Source organism: Dryobates pubescens, chromosome 12 (genome assembly GCF_014839835.1).
Source record: "Dryobates pubescens isolate bDryPub1 chromosome 12, bDryPub1.pri, whole genome shotgun sequence".
In the NCBI taxonomy this organism is placed as follows: domain Eukaryota; kingdom Metazoa; phylum Chordata; class Aves; order Piciformes; family Picidae; genus Dryobates; species Dryobates pubescens.
This window is the reverse complement of record NC_071623.1, coordinates 3,179,222-3,205,643: the sequence shown is the minus strand read 5'-3', so window position 1 is coordinate 3,205,643 and position 26,422 is coordinate 3,179,222. Positions and strand designations below refer to the sequence as shown.

Here is a 26,422-nt window from a genome sequence, read left to right as displayed (position 1 = left end):
GCACACTGAAAACTCCTTCAGACACCACTTAGATCTGGGAGGGAGTCAAACAGAAGGGAAGGGTTTCTAATCCTAGCAAGTCTCCCTAGTCCTGCCAAAGGGGAATCAATAAAACCAGCTGAGAAAGAAAGGACTACCACTGCTAACACCCTTATGTAAAATCCTTTAAGGGCTTCCTTCTGATGAAAATGCTGCTTCCATATTGATCACCACCCTGCTTCATCCTCCATGCTGTAAGCTGAAGATGCTGCCCAAGTCCAGGTCTTCAAAGCAGGAGGGAGACTGGAATACTCTGGTTTTCAGAAGTTTATTACCATATTATACCCTCTCACAGTTAAGATGTCTTTGTTACACTGTAAGAAGCCCAGAAGTCACTGCAGTGGACTTATTAATAGTTTTCCTATTAGGGAGAAACACACTCAAACTACTCATCACACCCTCCCCTCCCCTTACTCAGCATTTAGCAGAGCTGTGCTCCCCAGCTTTCAGAGTTGTCTGGAGAGCTGCATCCCTCTGCTTTTTCTGATCCTTTCCTCTTAGTATCTCCCCCACAGTTTCAGGGATACTCTCATTTTCCCTGCAAACCACTCAGCAGTTCAAGCCCTTCACCATTCCCATTAGGGAAAATCTGGCACCACCTTTTCACAGTATAACTAAGGTTGGAAGAGACCCCAAGGATCATCAAGTCCAACCTGTCACCACAGACCTCATGACTAGACCATGGCACCAAGTGCCATGTCCAATCTCCCCTTGAACACCTCCAGGGACGGTGACTCCACCACCTCCCTGGGCAGCACATCCCAATGACGAATGACTCGCTCAGTGAAGAACTTCCTCCTCACCTCGAGTCTAAACCTCCCCTGGTGCAGCTTGAGACTGTGTCCTCTTGTTCTGGTGCTGGTTGCCTGGGAGAAGAGACCAACCCCTTCCTGGCTACAGCCACCTTTCAGGTAGTTGTAGAGGGCAAGGAGGTCACACCTTCTCTTCTCCAGGCTAAGCAACCCCAGCTCCCTCAGTCTCTCCTCTCAGGGCTGTGCTCAAGGCCTCTCCCCAGCCTTGTTGCCCTTCTCTGGACACCTTCAAGTGTCTCAATGTCCTTCCTAAACTGAGGGGCCCAGAACTGGACACAGGACTCAAGGTGTGGCCTAACCAATGCAGAGTCCAGGGGCACAATGACCTCCCTGCTCCTGCTGGCCACACTATTCCTAATGCAGGCCAGGATGCCATTGGCCCTCTTGGCCACCTGGGCACACTGCTGGCTCATGTTTAGGCAGCTGTCAATCAGCACCCCCAGGTCCCTCTCTGTTTGGGAGCTCTCCAGCCACTCTGACCCCAGCCTATAGCTCTGCATGGAGTTGCTGTGGCCAAAGTGCAGCACCTGGCACTTGGACTTGTTGAATGCCATCCTGTTGGACTCTGCCCATCTGTCCAGTCGGTCGAGGTCCCTCTGCAGAGCCTTTCCATCCTCTAACTGACCAACATCTGCTCCTAACTTGGTGTCATCTGCAAACTTGCTGATGACTGACTCAATCCCCTCATCCAGATCACCAATAAAGATGTTAAAGAGGATGGGGCCCAGCACTGATCCCTGGGGCACACCACTGGTGCCTGGCTGCCAGCTGGCTCTGGCACCATTCACCACCACTCTCTGGGCTCACCCTCCAGCCAGTTCCTAACCCAGCTCAGAGTGCTGCTGTCCAAGCCATGAGCTGACAGCTTAGACAGCAGTTTACTGTGGGGGATGGTGTCAAAGGCCTTGCTGAAGTCCGGATAGACTCCATCCACAGCCTGCCCACGTCCATCAGACAGGTCACCTGATCATAGAAGGAGATCAGGTTGGAGAGGCAGGACCTGCCCTTCCTAAATCCATGCTGCTTTTTTTCCTGAAGAACAATGCTGACAGCTGCCTGCATCACAGGATGCAAGGCAAGAGTGTGGTGTGTGAGCTGTGCTTTGAGAGATGCTCCACACCTTTGCCATTTGCCTCAGTCTCAGTTTCCAGAGACAGCATACCTTGGCAATCAAAACCCAAGTAACACACTCATGAAACACCTTTTTGGCTTGTAGACCTGATTCCAAGTCATTCTCCAAAGGATGACTGCACACTTGGTCTGCTCTAACTGTGCTCATCACAGGTCCTTATCATGTCCAGAGATGAATGCCCAGCAAGGATATCCAAGTAAGAACTGAAGGACACACAGTTCATGTATCAATTGAAGAAAGGAAGGCATTTCCAGTCAGGTTTTGCCACATGCCAAGATTATTTTGGGAGTCAGGCCTCCAGTAAATTGTGCCTGGGATCTCATTTCTCTCTTCATTCTTTTGTAAAGAATGAAAGGCTGAGAGGGCTTCAGGACCATCCCTCCCTCTGCTCCAGCCCTGCTACTGGAATTCACACATTCCCAGGGCAGTTTTACAGGCTGCCTCCCTTTCTTCACTGCACGCTCCAGAAATCCTATCTGGGGGAAGAGGCTGAGTTAGAGAGTGACAGCAAGAAGTAGTCAAGACTGCAACATGCACACTTCCCTCCCTTGCATAGCTCACAGATTTCCATCTGAACCATGGATATTAATAGCATCCCACCAAACAGCTTGGATGGGAGTTCAAAATGACACAACATGAGCAATGCTGGGAGCATCACCAGCCACCACGTTTGTGCAGGAAACCTCCCATGCAATAGCTTGGAGGAGAGGGTAGAGCTTTGGGATAGATTTCACTCTTGCATTGCTGCTCTGCAAATGCTGCTCACCCCCTGTGTCTGACCCAGATATCAAAGTAATAAGGTTAAAACTACAGCCCATTAAGCCAGCCTGAGAAGACAAGTCTGCAGCAAGAGTCATCTGTGACGGTGCTGTTCTAAGAGGCATTTGGATCATATGCAACTGGCAGATAATTCTCAGAAAAGTAATTCACCATAAGACTAAAAAAGCCAACTGGCAATTATCTAGAACTGAAAGCAGCACTGAGATGAGTCAGTGCTGCTGACTCTGACTGGCATAGGTCAGGCTGCATCTCCATGAAGGCGTGTGTCAGAAGGCTGTGTTTCAAAGCTTCTTACAAAGTGATGTCCTCACTGGAAGGCTATCTGCTCTCTGAAGCCCTTGTCCTTTACCCCAGTATGAATCACAGAATCAATAAGGTTGGAAGGGAACTCAAAGATCATCAAGTCCAAGCTGTCACCCAACACCTCATGACTAACTAAACCATGGCTTCAAGTGCCACATCCAGTCCCCTCTTGAACACCTCCAGGGATGGGGACTCCACCACCTCCCTGGGCAGCACATTCCAACAGCTAACAACTCTCTCAGTGAAGAACTTTCTCCTCACTTCCAGCCTAAACTTCCCCTGGCACAGCTTGAGACTGTGGCCTCTTGTTCTGGGGCTGCTTGCCTGGGAGAAGAGACCAACCCCCACCTGGCTACAACCTCCCTGCAGGGAGTTGTAGACAGCAAGAAGGTCTCCCCTGAGCCTCCTCTTCTCCAGGCTAAGCAACCCCAGCTCCCTCAGCCTCTCCTCACAGGGCTGTGCTCCAGACCCCTCCCCAGCCTCACTGTCCTTCTCTGGACACATTCAAGTGTCTCAATGTCCTAGGGACACAATACTCAAGGTGTGGCTTAACCAGTGCTGAGTAAGCCTCCTATAAGGAGGTTGTCTTCAGAAATCATCTCAGAGAGAACAATTTCCTTAGTTACAGATGCAACCAGAAGTCAGGCTGCTCTTGCCCAGTCACAGGCAGATCTTCAAAAAACCCTACAGCACTGCCAGTATAAGGAGATGAACTCAGATGAAGAACAAGGGATGTGAAGAGAGACCTTCACCCAAGCAGTGCTTGTGAATAGGAATGGAAGAGTGCAGAAGGTTTGTGATAAAGCAGCCAACTAGAGAGCTCCAACACAGGCAGCTCTCTAGTTGGGCTCCATTGAGAGCTCTTCAAAGCTGCTCCAGAGGTCACCAGCTTTGGTTTACCAAATCATGAGATGAGGCCTTCACTCAAAGTGCACCACCATGACAAAAATAAGACCTGTGACACTTGGCACCCACACAGCACAACAGGAAGCCAGTGTTAGCACCAACCTCTGAGGATTCAATACAATGCTGTGCCTCTCTCCCTCCCCCCCCAAAATATAGGAGGACAGGCAGGCTTCTCTAGAAGCATCTCAGGCAGGCAATGTTAAGGCTGAAGATGAGGGTTTCAGCAAGGGTGTGAGGAACAGTGTGCACTTCTGGCTGCTGAAATTCATCCCAATCTGTGGAGCTCTGCAGCCCAGCCACAAGGGCCCTCTAAAGTCTTCCAGTGGCAGGATATGCTTGCAGAGGTGGCTAAAAAGCTACCACTGCCTTGTCCTGACCATTTTATGCAACTACTTCAACTGAAAGGTGTAGTCAGGCAATTTAACATTAACTGAGTCTGGTTTGGAGCAGAAATTCAGTTTAATGTTCTTCCAGAGCAGCCACTACCTAAACAGCAATCCAGTGACAGAGCTGGCAAATGTGTCAGCAGTTATTCCACACTGAGAACGAGCTCTGAGCCTGCAGGATCATAAAAGCTACATTAGCAAACAAAACCCCTGGGGTTATGCTTACAGCCAATTCATTAAACATATTTCTGTGGACAATCAATAGCACAAAGGGCACAATAAAGGACAGAAGCAGAGCTCTCTGTCATCATACCATTTGGAGACCAATTCCATGCTCCAAAGAATAGAATAGACCAGGTTGGAAGAGACCTTCGAGATCATCAAGTCCAATCTATCATCCAACACCATCTAATCAACTAAACCATGACACCAAGTACCTCATCCAGTCTCTTCTTAAACACCCCAGTAGTGGGGACTCCACCACCTCCCTGGGCAGCACATTCTCTCTCTCTGTGAAGAATTTCTTCCTAACCTCCAGCCTAAACTTCCCCTGGTACAGCTTGAGACTGTGTGCTCTTGTTCTGCTGCTGGTTGCCTGGGAGAAGAGACCAACCCCCACCTGGCTGCAATCTCCCTTCAGGGAGATGTAGAGAGCAAGGAGGTCTCCCTTGAGCCTCCTCTTCTCCAGGCTAAGCAACCCCAGCTCCCTCAGCCTCTCCTCACAGGGCTGTGCTCCAGACCCCTCCCCAGCTTCGTTGCCCTTCTCTGGACACCTTCCAGCATCTCAACATCTTTCCTAACCTGAGGGGCCCAGAACTGGACACAGGACTCAAGGTGTGGCCTAACCAGTGCTGAGCCCAGGGCACTATGACCTCCCTGCTCCTGCTGGCCACACTGTTCCTGATACAGGCCAGGATGCTATTGGCCTTCTTGGCCACCTGGGCACACTGCTGGCTCATGCTCAGTCTACTCTCAACCGGAACCCCCAGATCCCTCTCTGCCTGGCTGCTCTCAGCCACTCTGACCCCAGCCTGCAGCACTGCATGGGGTGGTTGTGGCCAATGTGCAGAGCCCGGCACTTGGATGTGTTCAATCTCCTGCCCTTGGCCTCTGCCCATCTGTCCAGCCTGGCAAGGTCCCTCTGCAGAGCTCTCCTTCCCTCTAACAGATCAACTCCTGCCCCCAGCTTGGTGCCATCTGCCAATTCACTGATGATGGACTCAATGCCCTCCACCAGATCATCAATAAAGATATCACAGATCATAAGAAGAGGCAGAGATTTCCCCGAGACAGGGAAAGCACTGGGAGAGCACCACAGAACTCCCTCCCTTTCTGGTTCAGCCAGAGAGCTGCCAGACTCCACACCCACCTGATGTCTGGAAGTCAATCTGGATAGGGTTGGATAAGCCGTTGACCGCTTCGCGCCACATGCCGCCGCCGCCCGGAGACCAGGCGGTGACCACGCAGCGATACAGCCCCGCGTCCGAGATCTGCGTCTGGTACATCCTGTAGCGGAACTCGTTCTCCTGCACCTTCTCCAGGACCACGCCGTCCACGCGGGCCTGGTCCGTCCAGTCCTCCAGCCGCACCACCGAGTCCTGGCTGAGGGAGATGATGCGCGTGGTGCCGTTGGGCCTGGAGCGGTCGGCGAGCGGCTTCTCGGCGGTGATGAGGACAGAGTAGCGCGGGGTCTTGATGTTTTGCGAGGACACTTTGCAGGTCATCTCAAAGGTGTGGCCTGCTACAAAGAACGGCTTCAGTTTCACCGCCTCCACTGTCAGCGTGTAATCTGAAGAGGGAAGGACAGAATAGAATAGAATAAACCAGGCTGGAAGAGACCTTCGAGATCATCGTGTCCAACCTATCATCCAACACCACCTAATCAACTAACCCATGGCACCAAGCATCCTGTCAAGCCTCGCCCTGAACACCCCCAGCGACGGCGACCCCACCACCTCCCCAGGCAGCCCATTCCAGTGGGCAATCACTCTCTCTGTGTAAAACTTCCTCCTAACCTCCAGCCTAAACCTCCCCTGGTGCAGCCTGAGACTGTGTCCTCTTGTTCTGGTACTGGTTGCCTGGGAGAAGAGACCAACCTCCGCCTCACTGCAACCCCCCTTCAGGTAGTTGTAGAGAGCAATAAGGTCACCCCTGAGTCTCCTCCTCTCCAGGCTAAGCAACCCCAGCTCCCTCAGCCTCTCCTCACAGGGCTGTGTTCCAAGCCCCTCAACAACCTTGTTGCCCTTTTCTGGACACACTCCAGCAAGACCTCCCTGCTCCTGCTGGCCACACTGTTCCTGATGCAGGCCAGGATGCCATTGGCCCTCTTGGCTGCCTGGGCACACTACAGGCTCATGTTCAGCCTACCATCAACCAGCACCCCCAGGTCCCTTTCCACCTGACTGCTCTCAGCCACTCTGACCCCAGCCTGTAGCTCTGCATGGGGTTGCTGTGGCCAATGTGCAGAACCCGGCACTTGGATGTGTTCAATCTCCTGCCCTTGGACTCTGCCCATCTGTCCAGCCTGTCGAGGTCCCTCTGCAGAGCCTTTCTACCCTCCAGCAGATCAACTCCTGCCCCCAGCTTGGTGTCGTCAGCAAATTGACTGATGATGGACTCGATGCCTTCATCCAGATCATCAATAAGTAGCAGGATGTTAGAGAAAAGAACCTGTTAGGTAAAACTGTTTGGGTATTTTCGCCCTCAGGAGAGGCTAAACCTGTCCGAGGGGTGGTTTCAGCAGAAGGTCCGGGTCACACTTATTGGGTAATGCAGGAGAATGGTCAAATTCAGTGCATTCCACAAAGCTCCCCTGGGTCCAATCTCACCTCCCACCTCAACTTGGCCAATGAAATTCGTTTAGTATACCAAAATATTTTATAAACATTTAGCCAGTGTGCCCCTTTCTTAAAGGCACAGTCTCAAACTGCCACACAGGAGAGGGATTAACGAACAGCTGCAGGTACTTCTGCTGCACCTTTCCATCTAGACCATAGGAACATAGCATCACAGAATCAACAAGGGTGGAAAAGACCTCACAGATCATCAAGTCCAACTTGTCGCCCAGCACCTCATGACTAGACCATGGCACCAAGTGCCACATCCAATCCCCTCTTGAACACCTCCAGGGACGCTAACTCCACCACCTCCCTGGGCAGCACATCCCAATGGCCAGTAACTCCTTCTGTGAAGAACTTTCTCCTCACCTCCAGCCTAAACTTCCCCTGGCACAGCTTGAGACTACATAAGTACAGTACTGGTATTGGGGGGACACATTCCAACAAGTTCATATGGACATCCCAGAATGCTACTCCACAGTGCACACAAACCAGTACACAACAGCTTGAGGCAAATAATCAACATTCAAACAGACACCAAATAACATAACACACAGGTCACAGTATGACAGGACCTCCAGGATGCTTTTTATTCAGGAGTAAAGATATTAGTCAGGCAAGATTCCGAGTCCCAGTGTTACAATAGGTGTGGAAGTGCACCCTCAGAGACAAGGTATGAGGACACTGCTGAAGTACAGCTAGTGACAAAAGCTGACACTGAGTCAGCAGCACTTAGTGCAGCCTTTTTATTTCCTTTGCAAATAGACCCTAACAGAAATCCAGATATTTTCAGCTGAACTCCCAAGAGAGTTGGAATTGCATCACAAAATCAGTGGTGTTAACAGAATCATAGAGTCATAGAATCAGTAAGGTTGGAAGAGACCTCAAAGAATATCAAGTGCAACCTATCACCCAACACCTCATGACTAACAAAACCATGGCTTCCCTTGCTTCTGAGGGATTCACCTGAGTACAAGCCTACCAGAAATCTTAACATTTCCCACCAGCCCATTTGGCATCAAGAGTGCCAGCTGGCAACACTTGCTTCTCAGTCTCCTTCCCTTTCTTTAGCATGTTTGAAGTCTGCTAGCTCCTTAGTCAAGTGCCACATCCAATCCCTTTTTGAACACCTCCAGGGATGGGGACTCCACCACCTCCCTGGGCAGCACATCCCAAGGGCCAACTACACTTTCTGGGAAGAACTTTCTCCTCAGCTTGAGCCTAAACTTCCCTTGGCACAGCTTGAGACTGTGGCCTCTTGTTCTGGTTCTAGTTGCCTGGGAGAAGAGACCAACTCCCTCCTGGATACAACCTCCCTTCAGGGAGTTGCAGACAGCAAGAAGGTCTCCCCTGAGCCTCCTCTTCTCCAGGCTAAACAACCCCAGCTCCCTCAGCCTCTCCTCATAGGGGAGCTCAGCCTTCTCTGCTCCTCCTGTTTCTTTATATAGCTTTGCACTGTGGTCTGCTTCATGCAGTACTGATTTAAAGTTGTCATTCCAGGTTTCTCATCTTGTGGGCCATGTTTACTCATTGTGAAAACTGCTGCTTGAAGGCAAAACAGTGCAAAATGTCATCCTGACAAGTATCTTGTTGCTCTTATGGGGAGGGCATAAGTATGACTGCATTGAGTTCAGTTTTGGGGAACGTGTTATAATCTCACCATTGCTTGCTTCCCTTTCCTTGAGAAGTTTCACCTTGCATAAAAGTGATGTGTGAAGGTTTTTGTTTAACATGTCTGCGCTCTTTGGGGTTTGTTTGTTTGTTTTTAATAAAGGATGGATGCAGGATATGCTGCAGCAAAAATAAGCCCAGCAAGTCCAACTGGCTGGATTTCGGCAATCCAGCACCTTTGCAAAGTGAGCTATCTATTTCTGCCCCAGCCCTCCCTTCCTTAGGAAGAACCTGAGAGTGCACAGTATCACAGTCACAGTATAACTAAGGTTGGAAGAGACCCCAAGGATCATCGAGTCCAACCTGTCACCACAGACCTCACAACTAGACCATGGCACCAAGTGCCACGTCCAATCCCCTCTTGAACACCTCCAGGGACGGTGACTCCACCACCTCCCTGGGCAGCACATTCCAATGACGAACGACTCGCTCGGTGAAGAACTTTCTCCTCACCTCCAGTCTAAACCTCCCCTGGCACAGCTTGAGACTGTGTCCCTTTGTTCTGGAGCTGGTTGCCTGGAAGAAGAGACCAAGCCCTTCCTGGCTACAACCACCTTTCAGGTAGTTGTAGAGGGCAATGAGGTCACCCCTGAGCCTCCTCTTCTCCAGGCTAAACAACCCCAGCTCCCTCAGACTCTCCTCACAGGGCTGTGCTCAAGGCCTCTCCCCAGCCTTGTTGCCCTTCTCTGGACACCTTCAAGTGTCTCAATGTCCTTCTTAAACTGAGGGGCCCAGAACTGGACACAGGACTCAAGGTGTGGCCTAACCAATGCAGAGTCCAGGGGCACAATGACCTCCCTGCTCCTGCTGGCCACACTGCTCCTAATGCAGGCCAGGATGCCCTTGGCCTTCTTGGCCACCTGGGCACACTGCTGGCTCATGTTTAGGCAGCTGTCAATCAGCACCCCCAGGTCCCTCTCTGTTTGGGAGCTCTCAGCCACTCTGACCCCAGCCTGTAGCTCTGCCTGGGGTTGCCATGGCCAAAGTGCAGCCCCTGGCACTTGGACTTGTTAAATGCCATCCTGTTGGACTCTGCCCATCTGTCCAGTCGGTCAAGGTCCCCCTGCAGAGCCTTTCCACCCTCTAACTGACCAACATCTGTTCCTAACTTGGTGTCATCTGCAAACTTGCTGGTGACTGACTCAATCCCCTCATCCAGATCATCAATGAAGATGTTAATGAGGATGGGGCCCAGCACTTATCCCTGGGGCACACCACTGGTGCCTGGCTGCCAGCTGGCTGTGGCACCATTCACCACCACTCTCTGGGCTCAGCCTCCAGCCAGTTCCTAACCCAGCACAGAGTGTTGTGGTCCAAACCACGAGCTGACAGCTTAGCCAGCAGTTTGCTGTGGGGTCAGTGTCAAAGGCCTTGCTGAAGTCCAGGCAGACCACATCCACAGCCTCCCCACGTCCACCAGGCAGTCACCTGATCATAGAAGGAGATCAGGTTGGAGAGGCAGGACCTGCCCTTCCTAAATCCATGCTGGCTGGACCTGAGCCCTTGGCCATCCTTCAGGTGCGCAGTTATTGCTGCCAGGATAATCTGCTCCATCACTTTCCCTGGCACTGAGGTCAGGCTGCCAGGCCTGGAGTTTCCAGGTTCCTCCATCCAACCCTTCTTGTGGATGGGGACCACCTTGGCCAGTTCCCAGTCATCTGGGACCTCACCAGTGAGCCAGGACTGGAGGAAAATGATGGAGAGCGGCTTGGCAGCTCCTCTGCCAGCTCCCTCAGCACCCTAGGATGGATCCCATCCGCTCCCATGGACTTGTGGGTGCAGGATGCCTCTATGCCATGGTGCCCAGAAACTAGCAGCTGCCTTTTATCTGGTTCTGATTTCAGTCACTTCTCATTTTCCCAGTGTGAGGCTGCATATTTTGTGTCTTGGGTCTCTGCTCCTAGATATATATTTTTCCCAAATCCTGTAAGTGGGGGGACTGTTGGGACTACCCCTGCAGGTCTTCAAGAGGGGATTGGACGTGGTACTTGAAGCCGTGGTTTAGTTAGCCACAAGGTGCTGGGTGACAGGTTGGACTTGATGATCTCTGAGGTCTTTTCCAGCCTTATTGATTCTGTGATTCAATGATTCTATGATTCCAGTGGTCCAGCTGAGCACATAATTACTTGATACTCTACAACAGCCCCCACATACACACACTTCCATCCACTAAGCAAGTGGGAATACAAGAGCTGCACTTTGAGGCACTCGGGGTACACCACAATTGAAGTTACACACATCATCACTCTCTGCATCCTTGTCCAAGAACTCATCATGCATCGGATTCTGGACCTCAAATCCATCTTTTCCCCATTTTCCCCATGAGATTCTGATTCTTCATAAGAGTGCTGCATTTAGGAACTCAGCACAGATCAGCTTGTCACATATTTCAGGAACCATATTTTGCTCCAAAAGCAGAAGCATGGACAGCTAGCCTTCCTTTTCTGCTGCATGTTGTTGCTATCCTGGCCTTAAGGGGAGGTTCTCATCAAATATGGGGCTGTTCAGTCTGGAGAAGAGAAGGCTCCCAGGTGACCTCATTGTGGCCTTCCAGTATCTGAAGGGGGCTACAAGATGGCTGGGGAGGGACTGCTCAGGATCTCAGGTAGTGATAGGACTAGGGGGAATGGAATGAAGCTGGAGGTGGGGAGATTCAGGCTGGAGGTGAGGACGAAGTTCTTCCCCATGAGAGTGGTGAAGCCCTGCAATGGGTTGTCCAGGGAGGCCCTGTCTCTGGAGGTGTTTAAGCCCAGGCTGGATGAGGCTCTGGGCAGCCTGATCTAGTGTGGGGTGTCCCTGCCCATGGCAGGGGGGTTGGAACTAGATGATCCTTGTGGTCCCTTCCCTGACTGATTCTATGATACTATGAATTATCCCTCCTAATGCAGACGTTCATTGTGCTGTTGATCTTCACCATCTGAGCACTGGGTCTGTTGTGCTTCAGACAAATACCTCCATATGATCTCATCTACATTTGCATGCTGTGAAGAGATGACTCTCCCTACTGTCTGGGCACCAAATTCCCTATTCCAACTATTCCCTGAGCCACAGGTCAGGCAGCATTAGAGAGGACAAGGACAGAGCCAGCTTTGATACTAGACACCATTTCTTGACTTTCCATTTGATTGCAACAGAAAATGCTGCTTTTACCAATTCTCCTTTTCCTTCAGCAAAAATAAAGGAGTGGTGGCAGCATGGGACAGCAGCAGAAATGCCATCTGTAAAGTTGGTGGAAGACAACATCTGAGCCCCAAAGATGCAGCTGGAGAACAGTGGTAGAATTCAGAAGGGTTAGGATTTAAGATGCTGAACAGAGAACAGGGAGCTGTATTCCTATGAAAGTTCTTTCAAAGTATTCCTCTTCCTCTTAAAAACCCAAAGCCCCTTAGGTTGGATGAATAAGGAGGCAGAGGCAGCTCTTCTTATGTAAGACCATAAGAAATGCAGACCAGAATAGAGAGTGGGACACAAAAACCAGCACATAAAGCTGCTGAATCTTTCTTGTTGCAGGAAAGGAAAAAAAAAGCATCAAAAGAACATTTCTGACTCTGCAATAGTATGAGAGACCTGCATATGAAGTAAAACTAAACCCCCTCATAACCTATCAGCTGAAGAAGCCTAGATTGCTATTCTGATCAGCACAATGCTGTGCCAAAATTGCTCTCTCCCCTTCACTAGCAGCAGACAAAATTTAATTAGCACTCCACCACCCCCACCTAGGAAAGCATGGAGTTGTCCCTGCGTGTAACAGTGCATGACATGAGAAAGGACAAATCAAAGACTCAGCACTGAGGTTAGAAATAACACACCTTGAGTCCTGTGCCCAGTGCAGGGCCCCTCGGCTTAAGAAGGACATTGAGACACTTGAAGGTGTCCAGAGAAGGGCAACGAGGCTGGGGAGAGGTCTGGAGCACAGCCCTGTGAGGAGAGGCTGAGGGAGCTGGGGTTGTTTAGCCTGCAGAAGAGGAGGCTCAGGGGAGACCTCATTGTTCTCTTCAACTCCCTGCAGGGAGGTTGTAGCCAGGTGGGGGTTGGTCTCTTCTCCCAGGCAACCAGCACCAGAACAAGAGGCCACAGTCTCAAGCTGTGCCAGGGGAGGTTTAGGCTGGATGTTAGGAAGAAATTCTTCCCAGAAAGAGAGGAATGTGCTGCCCAGGGAGGTGGTGGAGTCACCATCACTGGAGGTGTTTAGGAAGAGCCTGGATGAGGCACTTGGTGCCATGGTTTAGTTGATGAGATGGTGCTGGGTGATAGGTTGCACTTAATGACCTCGAAGGACTTTTCCAACCTGGTTAATTCTATTCTATTTTGCATGGAAGGTTATACTGTAAAAGAAAGTATCCTCATGTTTCCTACATTAACAGAAACTACTCATCAGACCTTAAAGCATAGGATGGGCCTTACAGATCAAGGAATATTTTCTTCCAAAAACTACAGCTTCAGATCTCATTTTTAATCTCCTGAGAATTGCCAAGGAAGAGATGTCTGCATGGTGACCACCACACTGCATGCTTGCCTCTCCCCACACCTGCCTGCAACCCCATGCAGAGTCTCCTCTCCTCCTTCTAAAGCACCATGAATAAAAAGCCCAGCAAAACAGAACCACTCATATACAGGACTCTGCAGTTTGCAGAGTTTATGTTGGAAAGTGGTAGGGGAAGTAAAACACATCCAAAATTTATAGCCAGATTGGGCACCACTCCAAGACAGAGGGCTAGCAGCAGGAGAAATCCCAGCCTAATGATTCTGATAAAACTTTGAGTAATAAACTGTGCTGTGGAGCCTGGCAGTGAGTGTGTCTGCCTTCCAGCACTGGCCAGGCCAAGTGGGGAAGCCACACTAGAATTCTCCTGGTGCTCTCTACCACAAAGTGCATGCTCAGCTCCCAGAGTACTTCCTGAACAGTGACCAAACAGACTTCTTGCCCAATGTAAGGAAGTAAAACTTCTAGAAGAGCCTAATAGACACAAGGGCAGGGAGACTTCAGGAAAACAGCAAATGCCTGCCTTGAAAAGTAACACAATGGCCACAAGCTAATGGTAACCTCAAGGCCTAACATCTCAGCAGCAGCCTCAAGTAATGCCACCACAATATTCATAAAGGCTTCTTCATCCCCCAGTGCACTAGCTAGTTTGCAAGAACAGGGAATGCAACACACATTAAAGTACTGACAGCTTTGCCTTTGTGGGAGGCAGCAGCTATACAGCACCCTGAGGAACAACTGCAGCCCTAGCAGCTCTGCTACCAAGTGCTCTGGAAATACAACAGGCACACTAAGGCCTGCACCACAGCCTGGTACAGCATCTCCTCACTGCTGCACCCTCACTGGCCTGCTCCCTTGCCAAGCAAAGAGCAGAAACACTTCACCTGCACATTGACATAGGCATGGAGAGCTCAGCCATTCTTGACCAGGGCTTGTACACCTAACTTAGGGTTCTTTAGGGTACTTTTATGTTCCTGCACCCAAAATGGCCATACAGCTGGCAGATGGGTGCATTTCTTTGTTCAGGAGGAACTGCATGTCTGTACTACCACTGGCTAATACACACCAGCGATGGTAAAGGTAAGTGGGTGGGCAGAATTAGCCTCTGTTCTTTATGCACACAACTTTCTGAAAGCCATTGGAATGTGCTGCCCAGGGAGGTGGTGGAGTCGCCATCCCTGGAGGTGTTCAAGAGGGGATTGGACGTGGCACTTGGTGCCATGGTTTAGTAGTCATGAGGCCTGTGGTGACAGGTTGGACTCGGTGATCCTCGAGGTCTCTTCCAACCTTGGTGATTCTGTGATGTGATTCTGTGATTAAGAAACCCTTTGCTTTCAATTAAATATGATAGAAGAGTCTGGGCAATCATTTAGGACAAGTAGCATCATGTCAAATACAATTATTTCCTACATTTAGAACAGAAATATTAAGAAAGCCTCCAATAACAGTACTTGGGGATTTGAAATTCCAATTACAAAGCTGTGCCTTTACAATTCAGTTACAGACTTCCAGCAGAAAGGGAGAAAAATACAAACCAATCACTCTTGGGTGTAGAAAGGAAAACAAAAGATTATTCTAAACAAATTAATTAGGTAAATATCTAGAATAAGAGGAGCTGTGCCATAACAACTCTGCCCTTTTCTCTTCTCTTCTGATCTCTGGATGTTTTGCTTCGCTCAGGAGAGATAACCTGTGTGCTTTAGCTGGCTTTGGCTAAGTCTAACTTCTCTGCTCCTCTTTTTTGTCCCTTTTGTACAGGGGGGTAGGGGAGGCAGGGGGGAGAAGCTGGTAGCTTCCCCTGGTCCTTGGCCAGGGGGTTTCTTGTGCTGTTTATTAACTGTAAGTATCAGTATAATATTGTAACTCCTGTATATTTTGCACATATTGATTGTCTCCCATTGTAGAGTGTAGATTTTGCTTGCAAATACAGCTCCACTGGCTTCTAACTGAGTTGGTCTGGCAAAAGTTAATGCTGGAGGGAACCTTAGTATCATAGTATCAGTCAGGGTTGGAAGGGACCACAAGGATCATCTAGTTCCAACCCCCCTGCCATGGGCAGGGACACCCCACACTAGATCAGGCTGCCCAGAGCCTCATCCAGCCTGGGCTTAAACACCTCCAGGGACGGGGCCTCAACCACCTCCCTGGCCAACCCATTCCAGGGCTTCACCACTCTCATGGGGAAGAACTTCCTCCTCACCTCCAGCCTGAATCTCCCCACCTCCAGCTTCATTCCATTCCCCCTAGTCCTATCACTACCTGAGATCCTGAGCAGTCCCTCCCCAGCCTTCTTGTAGCCCCCTTCAGATACTGGAAGGCCACAATGAGGTCACCTCGGAGCCTTCTCTTCTCCAGACTGAACAGCCCCAACTCCTTCAGTCTGTCCTCACAGGAGAGGTGCTCCAGCCCTCTGCTCATCCTCCTGGCCCTTCTCTGGACACCTTCCAGCACCTCCAGATCCCTCTTGGAATAGGGGCTCCAGAACTGGAGGCAGTGCTCCAGGTGGGGTCTCACCAGAGCTGAGCAGAGGGGGAGAATCACCTCCCTTGCCCTGCTGGCCACACTTCTCTTGCTGCAGCCCAGGATCTGATTTGCTTTCCGGGCTGCCAGTGCACACTGAGAGCTCCTGTTGAGCTTCTCCTCCCCCAGCACCCCCAAGTCTCTCTCCTCAGGGCTGCTTTCCAGCCAGTCCCTGCCCAGCCTGCATTTGTGCCTGGGATTGCCTCGACCCAGATGCAGGACCCTGCACTTGGTCTTGTTGAACCTCCTGAGGTTGGCTTGTGCCCACCTCTCCAGCCTGTCCAGGTCCCTCTGGATGGATCCCTTCCCTCCAGCCTGTCTGCTGCACCACACAGCTTGGTGCCACCAGCAAACTTGCTGAGGCTGCACTCAATGCCACTGTCCATGGCACCCACAAAGATGTTGAACAAGCCTGGTCCCAGGACTGATCCCTGAGGGACTCTGCTTGTCCCTGGCCTCCACTGGGACATGGACCCATGGACAGCCACTCTTTGGATGTGGCCATCAAGCCAGTTGTGTATCCATCTAGTGGTCACCCATGACACCCATGTGTCACCAGCCGGGAGACCAGGATGTGGTGTGGGACCTTCACCCACCAGTAAAGACAACATCCTCTTTTGCAAAGACCTGCATGCAGAACCAAAGTTTACAATACTGATTCAGGAAACAAACCTCAGTCCTACATTCCACTGCCAACAGCAACTCACCTTTAAATACAGGCAGTACCCACACTCAAATCACTAAAATTATCTTTTAAACGCTCAAAACACCCACATTTCCTTCCTGCACCCCTTTTTACTGATAGGAATTTGCACTGTAAATAACCAAATAATGACAAAATCGAATAGAATATACCATGTTGGAAGAAACCTTCATATAGTTTATACTTTTCATCTTTGAAGTGAGATTAAAATGCTTCCTTTGTCACCTTGGAGGGGGAGAATGTAGAGAAGAGCAAGGAACTAATCAGGCAGACCTGGTGATAGCAACTGGCTGCATATGCAAAGCTGAGTAAGCAGAAAGACATGAGCAGTGTTGGCTTCAACAGAACAAGACAAAAAGTTACATAAACCAAAGTTAAAATGGCAAACATACAGCTTATTACAGAACACACACAAGAAAGGGACCTTGGCATCTTCACAGGTTTACACTGGAAACAAGGGCTTCCTTATCCTGAATACTCCTGTGCTGACTGACAGACACAACAACAGCAAAATTCTCCTTTCTCAAACAAGCTCAGAATTGCCTTCTCCAAAAGGAGATTTCTCCAAAGTCCTCTTTCCCAAGCACTGCTCTACAGCTAACACAGACAATGCAAGTAATGAAATAATTGGAGGAAAAGCCCCCATGTAGGCACAAGCTATCTAAGGAGGAGGCCAATTTCTGCTCTCTCCTTAGGCAAACACGTGGGAGCCTCACTGCTCACTTCTGTAAGCACTGGGAGCAGTTAGGGACTCAAATCACCAGAGATACTTGTCAAAACAGTCTGAGCGCAGAGGCAGCAGCACATTAACTCCTTCATAGCTCCTGGCCACAGCACTGGGCTCACAGCTGAGCCTGGAGCTCACACATAGGATATAGAGCCTGGAGCTCACACATAGGATATAGCAAATGGCAAGGAGCACAGAGAAAGACATCTGGGGGGCGGGGAGAGAGAGATGGAAGGCAAGAAGCGGGAATCAAATCTCTGTATTGCCCCCAACGTGCTTTATAGACATACAACAGGCTTAGTCAAGAGGAGGTTGGAATGGAATGGAATGGAATGGAATAGAATGGAATGGAATGGAATGGAATAGAATAGAATAGAATAGAATTAACCAGGTTGGAAAAGAACTTCGAGATTGAGTCCAACCTATCACCCAGCACCATCTCATCAACTAAACCATGGCACCATCCAGTCTCTTCTCAAATACTTCTAGGGATGGTGACTCCACCACCTCCCTGGGCAGCACATTCCCATGGCCAATCTCTCTTGCTGGGAAGAACTTCTTCCTAACATCCAGCCTGAACCTCCCCTGGCACAGCTTGAGACTGTGTCCTCTTGTTCTGCTGCTGGTTGCCTGGGAGAAGAGACCAACCCCTTCCTGGCTACAACCTCCCTTCAGGTAGTTGCAGACAGCAAGAAGGTCTCCTCTGAGCCTCCTCTTCTCCAGGCTAAGCAACCCCAGCTCCCTCAGCCTCTCCTCACAGGGCTGTGCTCCAGACCCCTCCCCAGCTTTGTTGCCCTTCTCTGGACACCTTCCAGCAGCTCAACATCTTTCCTAAACTGAGGGGCCCAGAACTGGACACAGGACTCAAGGCGTGGCCTAACCAGTGCTGAGTACAGGGCACAATGACTTCCCTGCTCCTGCTGACTACATTATTCCTGATGTAGGCCAGGATGCCATTGGACTTCTTGGCCACCTGGGCACACTGCTGGCTCATGTTCAGCCTCCTCTCAACCAGTACCTACGACCTCCTTTCAGGGAGTTGTAAAGAGCAAGAAGGTCTCCTCTGAGCCTCCTCTTCTCCAGGCTAAGCAACCCCAGCTCCCTCAGCCTCTCCTCACAGGGCTGTGCTCCAGACTCCTCCCCAGCTTTGTTGCCCTTCTCTGGACACCTTCCAGCAGCTCAACATCCTTCCTAACCTGAGGGGCCCAGAACTGGACACAGGACTGGAGGTGTGCCCTGACCAGCGCTGAGTGTTAGTAGGAGCGCTCCCCTTCACGCTGCAAATCCCCCCACTCCGTGCCTTGCCAGCCAAATCCACTCTCCAGCACGGGCACTATAACGTTATTATTTGTGTTACAAAATTAGCAGGGTTTGGAATGAAACCAGAAAGAAGGAAATGTTCACACCTGTCACAGTTTGTTTTCCCTCAGAAATGTCAACACAGGCTGAGACTTTTCAACTCCAGCTGGTCTCCCTCGCTGCTTAGGAGGCAAGGATCCATTACGCATGCATGCACTTACACACACACACACACACTCCGTGCTGGGGCATAACAACTGCACTAATTGTGACCAGCACTGAGCATTAATGAGAGAGCTCACTCCTGCTGGAGAAGCCAGCTCCAGCAGAAAGCACGACCTTTTCACGCTCGATATGGAGATAAAGGGAGTCCTGAGCCAGCAGCCCACCATTTCTCTCTGCACTGAAGCAGAATCACAGCAACAGCTCTCCAATTCATTGTTCAGGGATTAGCCACAAAAAAACCCCTTAAACTGATTGCAAACTACTTGCCCCTGAAACAGTTGTCTGCCCGTGGCTAGACTGTTAAATCGATCAGGAGAAATGCAGCTTAGCTAAGCACAGATTCTTCCCAAAGACATTGCCACTGCACCCTAGGTTACAGTATCACAGCCTAGCTAAGGTTGGAAGAGACCCCAAGGATCATCGAGTCCAACCTGTCACCACAGACCTCATGACTAGACCATGGCACCAAGTGCCACATCCAGTCCCCTCCTGAACACCTCCAGGGACGGTGACTCCACCACCTCCCTGGGCAGCACATCCCAATGACGAACGACTCGCTCAGTGAAGAACTTTCTCCTCACCTCGAGTCTAAACCTCCCCTGGCGCAGCTTGAGACTGTGTCCCCTTGTTCTGGTGCTGGTTGCCTGGGAGAAGAGACCAAACCCTTCCTGGCTACAACCTATTCCTTCAGTCTCTGTTCCAACAGAGCCTCTCACTTGGCCTCACATAAGCTAAAATGGTATCACTCTACAGGACATCCAGGATAGATACACTCATTTTTAAACCAGTTTCAAGCAATTCTGGTAACCTAAGAAATGCTCCTGGAGTCAGTTTAAATACTGACTAGAGCTAGCTCACTTCTCCCTAAAAAGGCCCAGCTCCATGCAACCCAATATCTTTGCTCAGTGTCTAAGACCAAGAAGGGACTTGGGCTGTCCTGTCTCAAATAATTTGAGCTGGAACTGTTTTAACACAGGAGCAAGTACGAGAGAGATGAGTCAAGCCCTGCAGAGGCAGAGCAGCAAGCTGGTTTTCTCTACCCCACCCCCTGTTATGGCTGGAAAACATCAGTGTGAGCATGCACCAGCTGACAGGTCAAACTTCAGCCTGCAGCTGCCCCCATGAACTTTCTCACCCAGTTTCAGTTCCTAGTCACAGAGGGCCCAGTTTCGATTCCCTGTCACTTCCCTGAAGTCCCTCAAACACCCAACCAGGAAAAAGCAAGACAGTTGCCACCCCAAATGTGGTCCCAGAACAACACAGTAAGCGTGGTCTTGTAAGTGTGAGGGCATACATTTACCTCTGTCAACCCACCATCCATGGATCGAGAGTCGGAGCCAAGACACCAATGCCAGATCCAAGGATGGTGAAACAGCTCTCTCTCTCTCTCCCCTCCCTCTCTTCTCTCTGTTTTCTTCTATCTGTTTTTCTGGTTTGATAGTCATCACCTAATTTGTACTAAAGTAGTTGAAAATGAAAGAACTCTTCTGCCAAAGTGGCTTTATCTGCAATGCTTGTCCATAGTTGTTGGGAAGAAAATACATAGAATAAACTAGGTTGGAAGAGACCTTCAAGATCACCGCGTCCAACCCATCAACCAATCCAACACCACCTAAACAACTAACCCATGGCACCGAGCACCCCATCAAGTCTCCTCCTGAAAACCTCCAATGACAGCAACTCCACCACCTCCCCAGGCAGCCCATTCCAATGGGCAATCACTCTCCCTGTGTAGAACTTCTTCCTAACATCCAGCCTAAACCTCCCCTGGTGCAGCCTGAGACTGTGTCCTCTTGTTCTGGTACTGGCTGCCTGGGAGAAGAGACCAACCTCTGCCTGTCTACAACCTCCCTTCAGGTAGTTGTAGAGAGTAATAAGGTCACCCCTGAGTCTCCTCCTCTCCAGGCTAAGCAACCCCAGCTCCCTCAGCCTCTCCTCACAGGGCTGTGTTCCAAACCCCTCACCAACTTTGTTGCCTTTCTCTGGACACCTTCCAGCAAGTCAACCTCCTTCCTAAACTGAGGGGCCCAGAACTGGACACAGGACTCAAGGTGTGGCCTAACCAGTGCAGTGTACAGGGGGAGAATGACCTCCCTGCTCCTGCTGGCCACACTGTTCCTGATGCAGGCCAGGATGCCAGTGGCCCTCCTGGCTGCCTGGGCACACTGCAGGCTCATGTTCAGCCTCCTGTCAACCAGCACCCCCAGGTCCCTCTGTGCCTGACTGCTCTCCAGCCACTCTGACCCCAGCCTGTAGCTCTGCATGGGGTTGTTGTGGCCAATGTGCAGAACCTGGCACTTGGATGTGTTCAATCTCCTGCCCTTGGACTCTGCCCATCTGCCCAGCCTGTCGAGGTCCCTCTGCAGAGCCTCTCTACCCTCCAGCAGATCAACTCCTGCCCCCAGCTTGGTGTCATCTGCAAATCTACTGATGATGGACTCAATGCCCTCATCCATATTATCAATGAAGATGTTAAAGAGGATGGGGCCCAGCACTGATCCCTGGGGCACACCACTGGTGCCTGGCTGCCAGCTGGCTGTGGCACCATTCACCACCACTCTCTGGGCTCAGCCTCCAGCCAGTTCGTAACCCAATGCAGTGTGCTCCCATCCAAGCCATGGGCTGACAGCTTGGCCAGGATAAATCACATTGTATTCTTCCTCAGGATCATTGCCAGGACTTCACTGTTATTTTGGTTCTGGCCAAGCAGGTATAGTTTCTGTTGTCCACCAAGTGGGACAAGCCACTGGACTTCTGTACTGTTCCTCAGTCACTGTTGTGACTTACTGCTGTCGTGGCCCAGCCAAGCAGGGTTAGCCTGTTCAGGCTTCACCTCAGTCACCATCCATTGAGTGGGACAAGACATCCTGCCACTCATATTTTTGATACCCTGGTATTACTATGGCCATGAACTTCCACAGAAATGCCTTCCATAAACATGGGCTGGCAGGAGAGGATAAAAAAACTCTCAAACCGACTGGACAGATGGGCAGAGTCCAATGGGATGGCATTTAATAAGTCTAAGTGCCGGGTGCTGCACTTTGGCCACGGCAACCCCATGCAGAGCTACAGGCTGGGGTCAGAGTGGCTGGAGAGCTGCCAAACGGAGAGGGACCTGGGGGTGCTGATTGACACCCGCCTAAACATGAGCCAGCAGTGTGCCCAGGTGGCCAGGAAGGCCAATGGCATCCTGGCCTGTATTAGGAATAGTGTGGCCAGCAGGAGCAGGGAGGTCATTGTGCCCCTGGACTCTGCATTGGTTAGGCCACACCTTGAGTCCTGTGTCCAGTTCTGGGCCCCTCAGTTTAGGAAGGACATCGAGACACTTGAACGTGTCCAGAGAAGGGCAATGAGGCTGGTGAGAGGCCTTGAGCACAAGCCCTATGAGGAGAGGCTGAGGGAGCTGGGATTGTTTAGCCTGGAGAAGAGAAGGATCAGAGGCGACCTCATTGCCCTCTACAACTACCTGAAGGGTGGTTGTAGCCAGGTGGGGGTTGGTCTCTTCTCCCAGGCAACCAGCACCAGAACAAGAGGACACAGTCTCAAGTTGTGTCAGGGGAGGTTTAGACTCGAGGTGAGGAAAAAGTTCTTCACTGAGCGAGTCATTCGTCATTGGAATGGGCTGCCCAGGGAGGTGGTGGAGTCGCCGTCCCTGGAGGTGTTCAAGGGGAGATTGGACGTGGCGCTTGGTGCTATGATCTAGTTGTGAGGTCTGTTGGAACAGGTTGGACTTGATGATCCTTGGGGTCTCTTCCAACCTTAGTTACTGTGATACTGTGATACTGTGAAACTGGTAGACAAACATGACTAAAAGTGAGTGACATTCATCTCTTCACCTCAAGGCAACCCTGTTGCTAGCAGCAAGATGCATACTAGACAAGGGCAACAGGGCTGGGGAGAGGTCTGGAGCACAAGCCCTATGAGGAGAGGCTGAGGGAGCTGGGGTTGCTTAGCCTGGAGAAGAGGAGGCTCAGGGAAGATCTTCTTGCTCTCTACAACTCCCTGAAGGGAGGTTGTAGCCAGATGGGGGTTGGTCTCTTCTCCCAGGCAACCAGTACCAGAACAAGAGGACACAGTCTCAAGCTGTGCCAAGGGAGGAAGTTCTTCCCAGAAAGAGAGATTGGCCATTGGAATGCACTGCCCAGGGAGGTGGTGGAGTCACCATCACTGGAAGTGTTTAAAAGGAGACTGGATGGGGCACTTGGTGCCATGGTTTAGTTGATTAGATGGTGTTAGGTGATAGGCTGGACTTGATTATCTCAAAGGTATTTTCCAGCCTGGTTAGTTCTGTTCTATTCTAGACCGTGAAATACCTCAAGTCATGAAGGAGTGCATTGGCCCCAGCATCATTGCTGGATGGGACCCTTGTCACAATGACAGACCAGCTCCTGGAAGCCTCAGCAGTCTGACACATCTCTGCTACAAGCCCTATGAGGAGAGGCTAAGGGAGCTGGGTTTAGCCTGGAGAAGAGAAGGCTCAGGGGTGACCTCATTGCTCTCTACAACTACCTGAAAGGTGGTTGCAGCCAGGAAGGGGTTGGTCTCGTCTCTCTAGCAACCAGCACCAGAACAGGAGGACATAGTCTCAAGCTGTGCCAGGGGAGGTTTAGGCTGGAGGTGAGGAGAAAGTTCTTCACTGAGAGAGTCGTTCGTCATTGGAATGTGCTGCCCAGGGAGGTGGTGGAGTCCCCATCCCTTGAGGTGTTCAAGAGGGGATTGGATGTGGCACTTGGTGCCATGGTCTAGTCATGAGGTCTGTGGTGACAGGTTGGACTCGATGATCTTTGAGGTCTCTTCCAACCTTGGTGATACTGTGATAATTTCTTACTGTGCTTTGCACTTCAAACTCTTGCATGGAACTAGTTAAGCAGTTACTACCCTCCACAAGCAAGAGGCCTTTCTATGTGGCAGTAATGGCTTTGACTCTTCATAACACAGAACACCACTTCCAAAGCCCATGAGCAGGCCTTGTGGCTGATGGGCCTACTCAAGAGAAAATTAACCTGGGTCTGGGTCTTTCAGTAAGTAAGTGCAAGGTTCCTACCTTGTGTAGCCCAGAAAACGCTGACAGGTGGAGAGACCACATCCTTGCTCTTGACCCAGCTGTTGTTGCGGTGCTTACTCCAGGCAGAAATGACACAGAAATAATCCCCTCTGTCACTTTCTGAAGTCCACTGGATTCGTAAGCTGAAGATGTCAGCAGCCTTCTTAAAGAAGATTATCTCCCCGTTGTGAGTCCGCTCCCTGCTCCGGTCCCCAAGCAGCAGAGTCCAGTCTGCAGCCATTGTGGCCAGCAGCTCCTCTGCCGCCGCGTCATCGCTGGGCAAGTGCTGCCTGTAGTACCAGGACACCGTGAAGCGGATGTTTGCTTCGGTATCCTGGGCGTTTGTGATCCTGCAGTTCAGCTCTGTGGGGTCATCTGAAAACTTGGGTGTTTTGGAGGCATTCAGAAACACCTCATAGTCTGGCTCTGCAGGGAAGACAGCCCAGAGGAAATAGGTTAGAAGCTGCGAGCAGAAGGGATTAAGTGACAGAGACTATTAAAAGATTGGTAACTTTTAACATCCAGGCTGAGAAGGCACCTGAGCTAGAAGTCAAGTGCCAAAACTGAGTGGCATTGAGTGCACCCTCAGCAAGTTTGCTGATGACACCAAGCTGTGTGGTTCTGCATGCAGGTCTTTGCAAAAGAGGATGTTCTCTTTAGTGGTGGGTTGAAGGTCCCACACCACATCCTGGTCTCCAGGCTGGTGACACATGGGTGTGATGGGTGACCACTAGATGGATACACAACTGGCTTGATGGCCACACCCAAAAAGTGGCTGTCCATGGGTCCATGTCCCAGTGGAGGCCAGGGACAAGCAGAGTCCCTCAGGGATCAGTCCTGGGACCAGGCTTGTTCAACATCTTTGTGGGTGCCATGGACAGTGGCATTGAGTGCACCCTCAGCAGGTTTGCTGATGGCACCAAGCTGTGTGGTGCAGCAGACAGGCTGGAGGGAAGGGATCCATCCAGAGGGACCTGGACAGGCTGGAGAGGTGGGCACAAGCCAACCTCAGGAGGTTCAACAACACCAAGGGCAGGGTCCTGCATCTGGGTCGAGGCAATCCCAGGCACAAATCCAGGCAGGGCAGTGACTGGCCGGAAAGCAGCCCTGAGGAGAGAGCCTTGGGGGTGCTGGGGGAGGAGAAGCTCAACAGGAGCTCTCAGTGTGCACTTGCAGCCTGGAAAGACAACCAGAGCCTGGGCTGCAGCAAGAGAAGTGTGGCCAGCAGGGCAAGGGAGGTGATTCTCCCCCTCTCCTCAGCTCTGGGGAGACCCCACCTGGAGTACTGCCTCCAGTTCTGGAGCCCCTATTCCAAGAGGGATCTGGAGGTGCTGGAAGAAGGGCCATGAGGATGAACAGAAGGCTGGAGCACCTCTCCTATGAGGACAGACTGAAGGAGTTGGGGCTGTTCAGTCTGGAGAAGAGAAGGCTCTGAGGTGACCTCATTGTGGCCTTCCAGTATCTGAAGGGGGCTACAAGAAGGCTGGGGAGGGACTGCTCAGGATCTCAGGTAGTGCTAGGACTAGGGGGAATGGAATGAAGCTGGAGGTGGGGAGATTCAGGCTGGAGGTGAGGAGGAAGTTCTTCCCCATGAGAGTGGTGAAGCCCTGGAGTGGGTTGTCCAGGGAGGTGGTTGGGGCCCTGTCCCTGGAGGTGTTTAAGCCCAGGCTGGATGAGGCTGTGGCCAGCCTGATCTAGTGTGAGGTGTCCCTGCCCATGGCAGGGGGGTTGGAACCAGATGATCCTTGTGGTCCCATCCAACCCTGACTGATACTATGATACACATTTTTCTTACAAGACATGGGGCCTGGAAACTTGGACTCCAGCTCTCAGACTTGCACCAATCTGATGCAAGTATTCCTAGGCCTGCATTTCCAAGTAAGATCCTTTACCCACCCAGACACTAAAGCCAGGGGTTGTGGGTACCACCACTGGCACTGGCCACTAGTAGTGGTGCCATGTAAATTTCAGCAAGCAGCATAAAAACTAAGTAGGTTAAGAGTCTAAAATGCATAAAGCAGAAGAGCCTCACAGTCTGAAGGCAGAATTAGGTGCCATACAGCTATAAGGCTGGAATACCTCACACTTGGAAGGAGTGCCTGACATTCATGGGTTAAGAATGGAGCTGTTGTATTCAAATCTGGAATAGCTGGCTGTCCAAAGCCTGGGAGCGATAAGGCAGCCTCATGACTATTTTCTCTCAGACTACAGAGAAAGTAAAGGCAAAAGATTACTGCAAGAACCTCATACCACAAAGAAAATACATATTTATTTACTAGTCTTAGATTTTTTGTCCTTCTCTCTTGCTGTGTCTACTACAGCTCAGGCACAAGACCAGCCCTCCAAACGTTCAGCCAATACGCAGCACATCGCTTTTACACAGCAAGTGCATTCAGCACTCTATATTTATTCCTTGCTTTATGTTTTGCATGGCATTTTGCCCTCCTAGAAACAATTAGCTGCTGCTATACTTGGGACAGAGAATGCAATCCAAGGATAGAACTCAGACTCAGCTCACCCATGAGCCAAAACAATAAAGAGTCTTAATCGTCCTG

The 26,422-nt window shown here is 50.8% G+C and overlaps 1 protein-coding gene across 1 annotated transcript in view; it reads right to left on the bottom strand.

Annotated features, from left to right (window-relative positions):
* The window catches only part of PTGFRN (prostaglandin F2 receptor inhibitor), a 110,284-nt gene that overhangs the window by 26,593 nt on the left and 57,269 nt on the right, over window positions 1-26,422 (bottom strand). The window contains exons 5-6 of the mRNA XM_054166068.1: window positions 23,868-24,293; window positions 5,728-6,147 (exon numbers count right to left, since the gene is read on the bottom strand). Of these exons, the coding sequence (XP_054022043.1) occupies window positions 5,728-6,147; window positions 23,868-24,293 (846 nt within the window). The remainder of the gene's footprint in view (window positions 1-5,727; window positions 6,148-23,867; window positions 24,294-26,422) is intronic.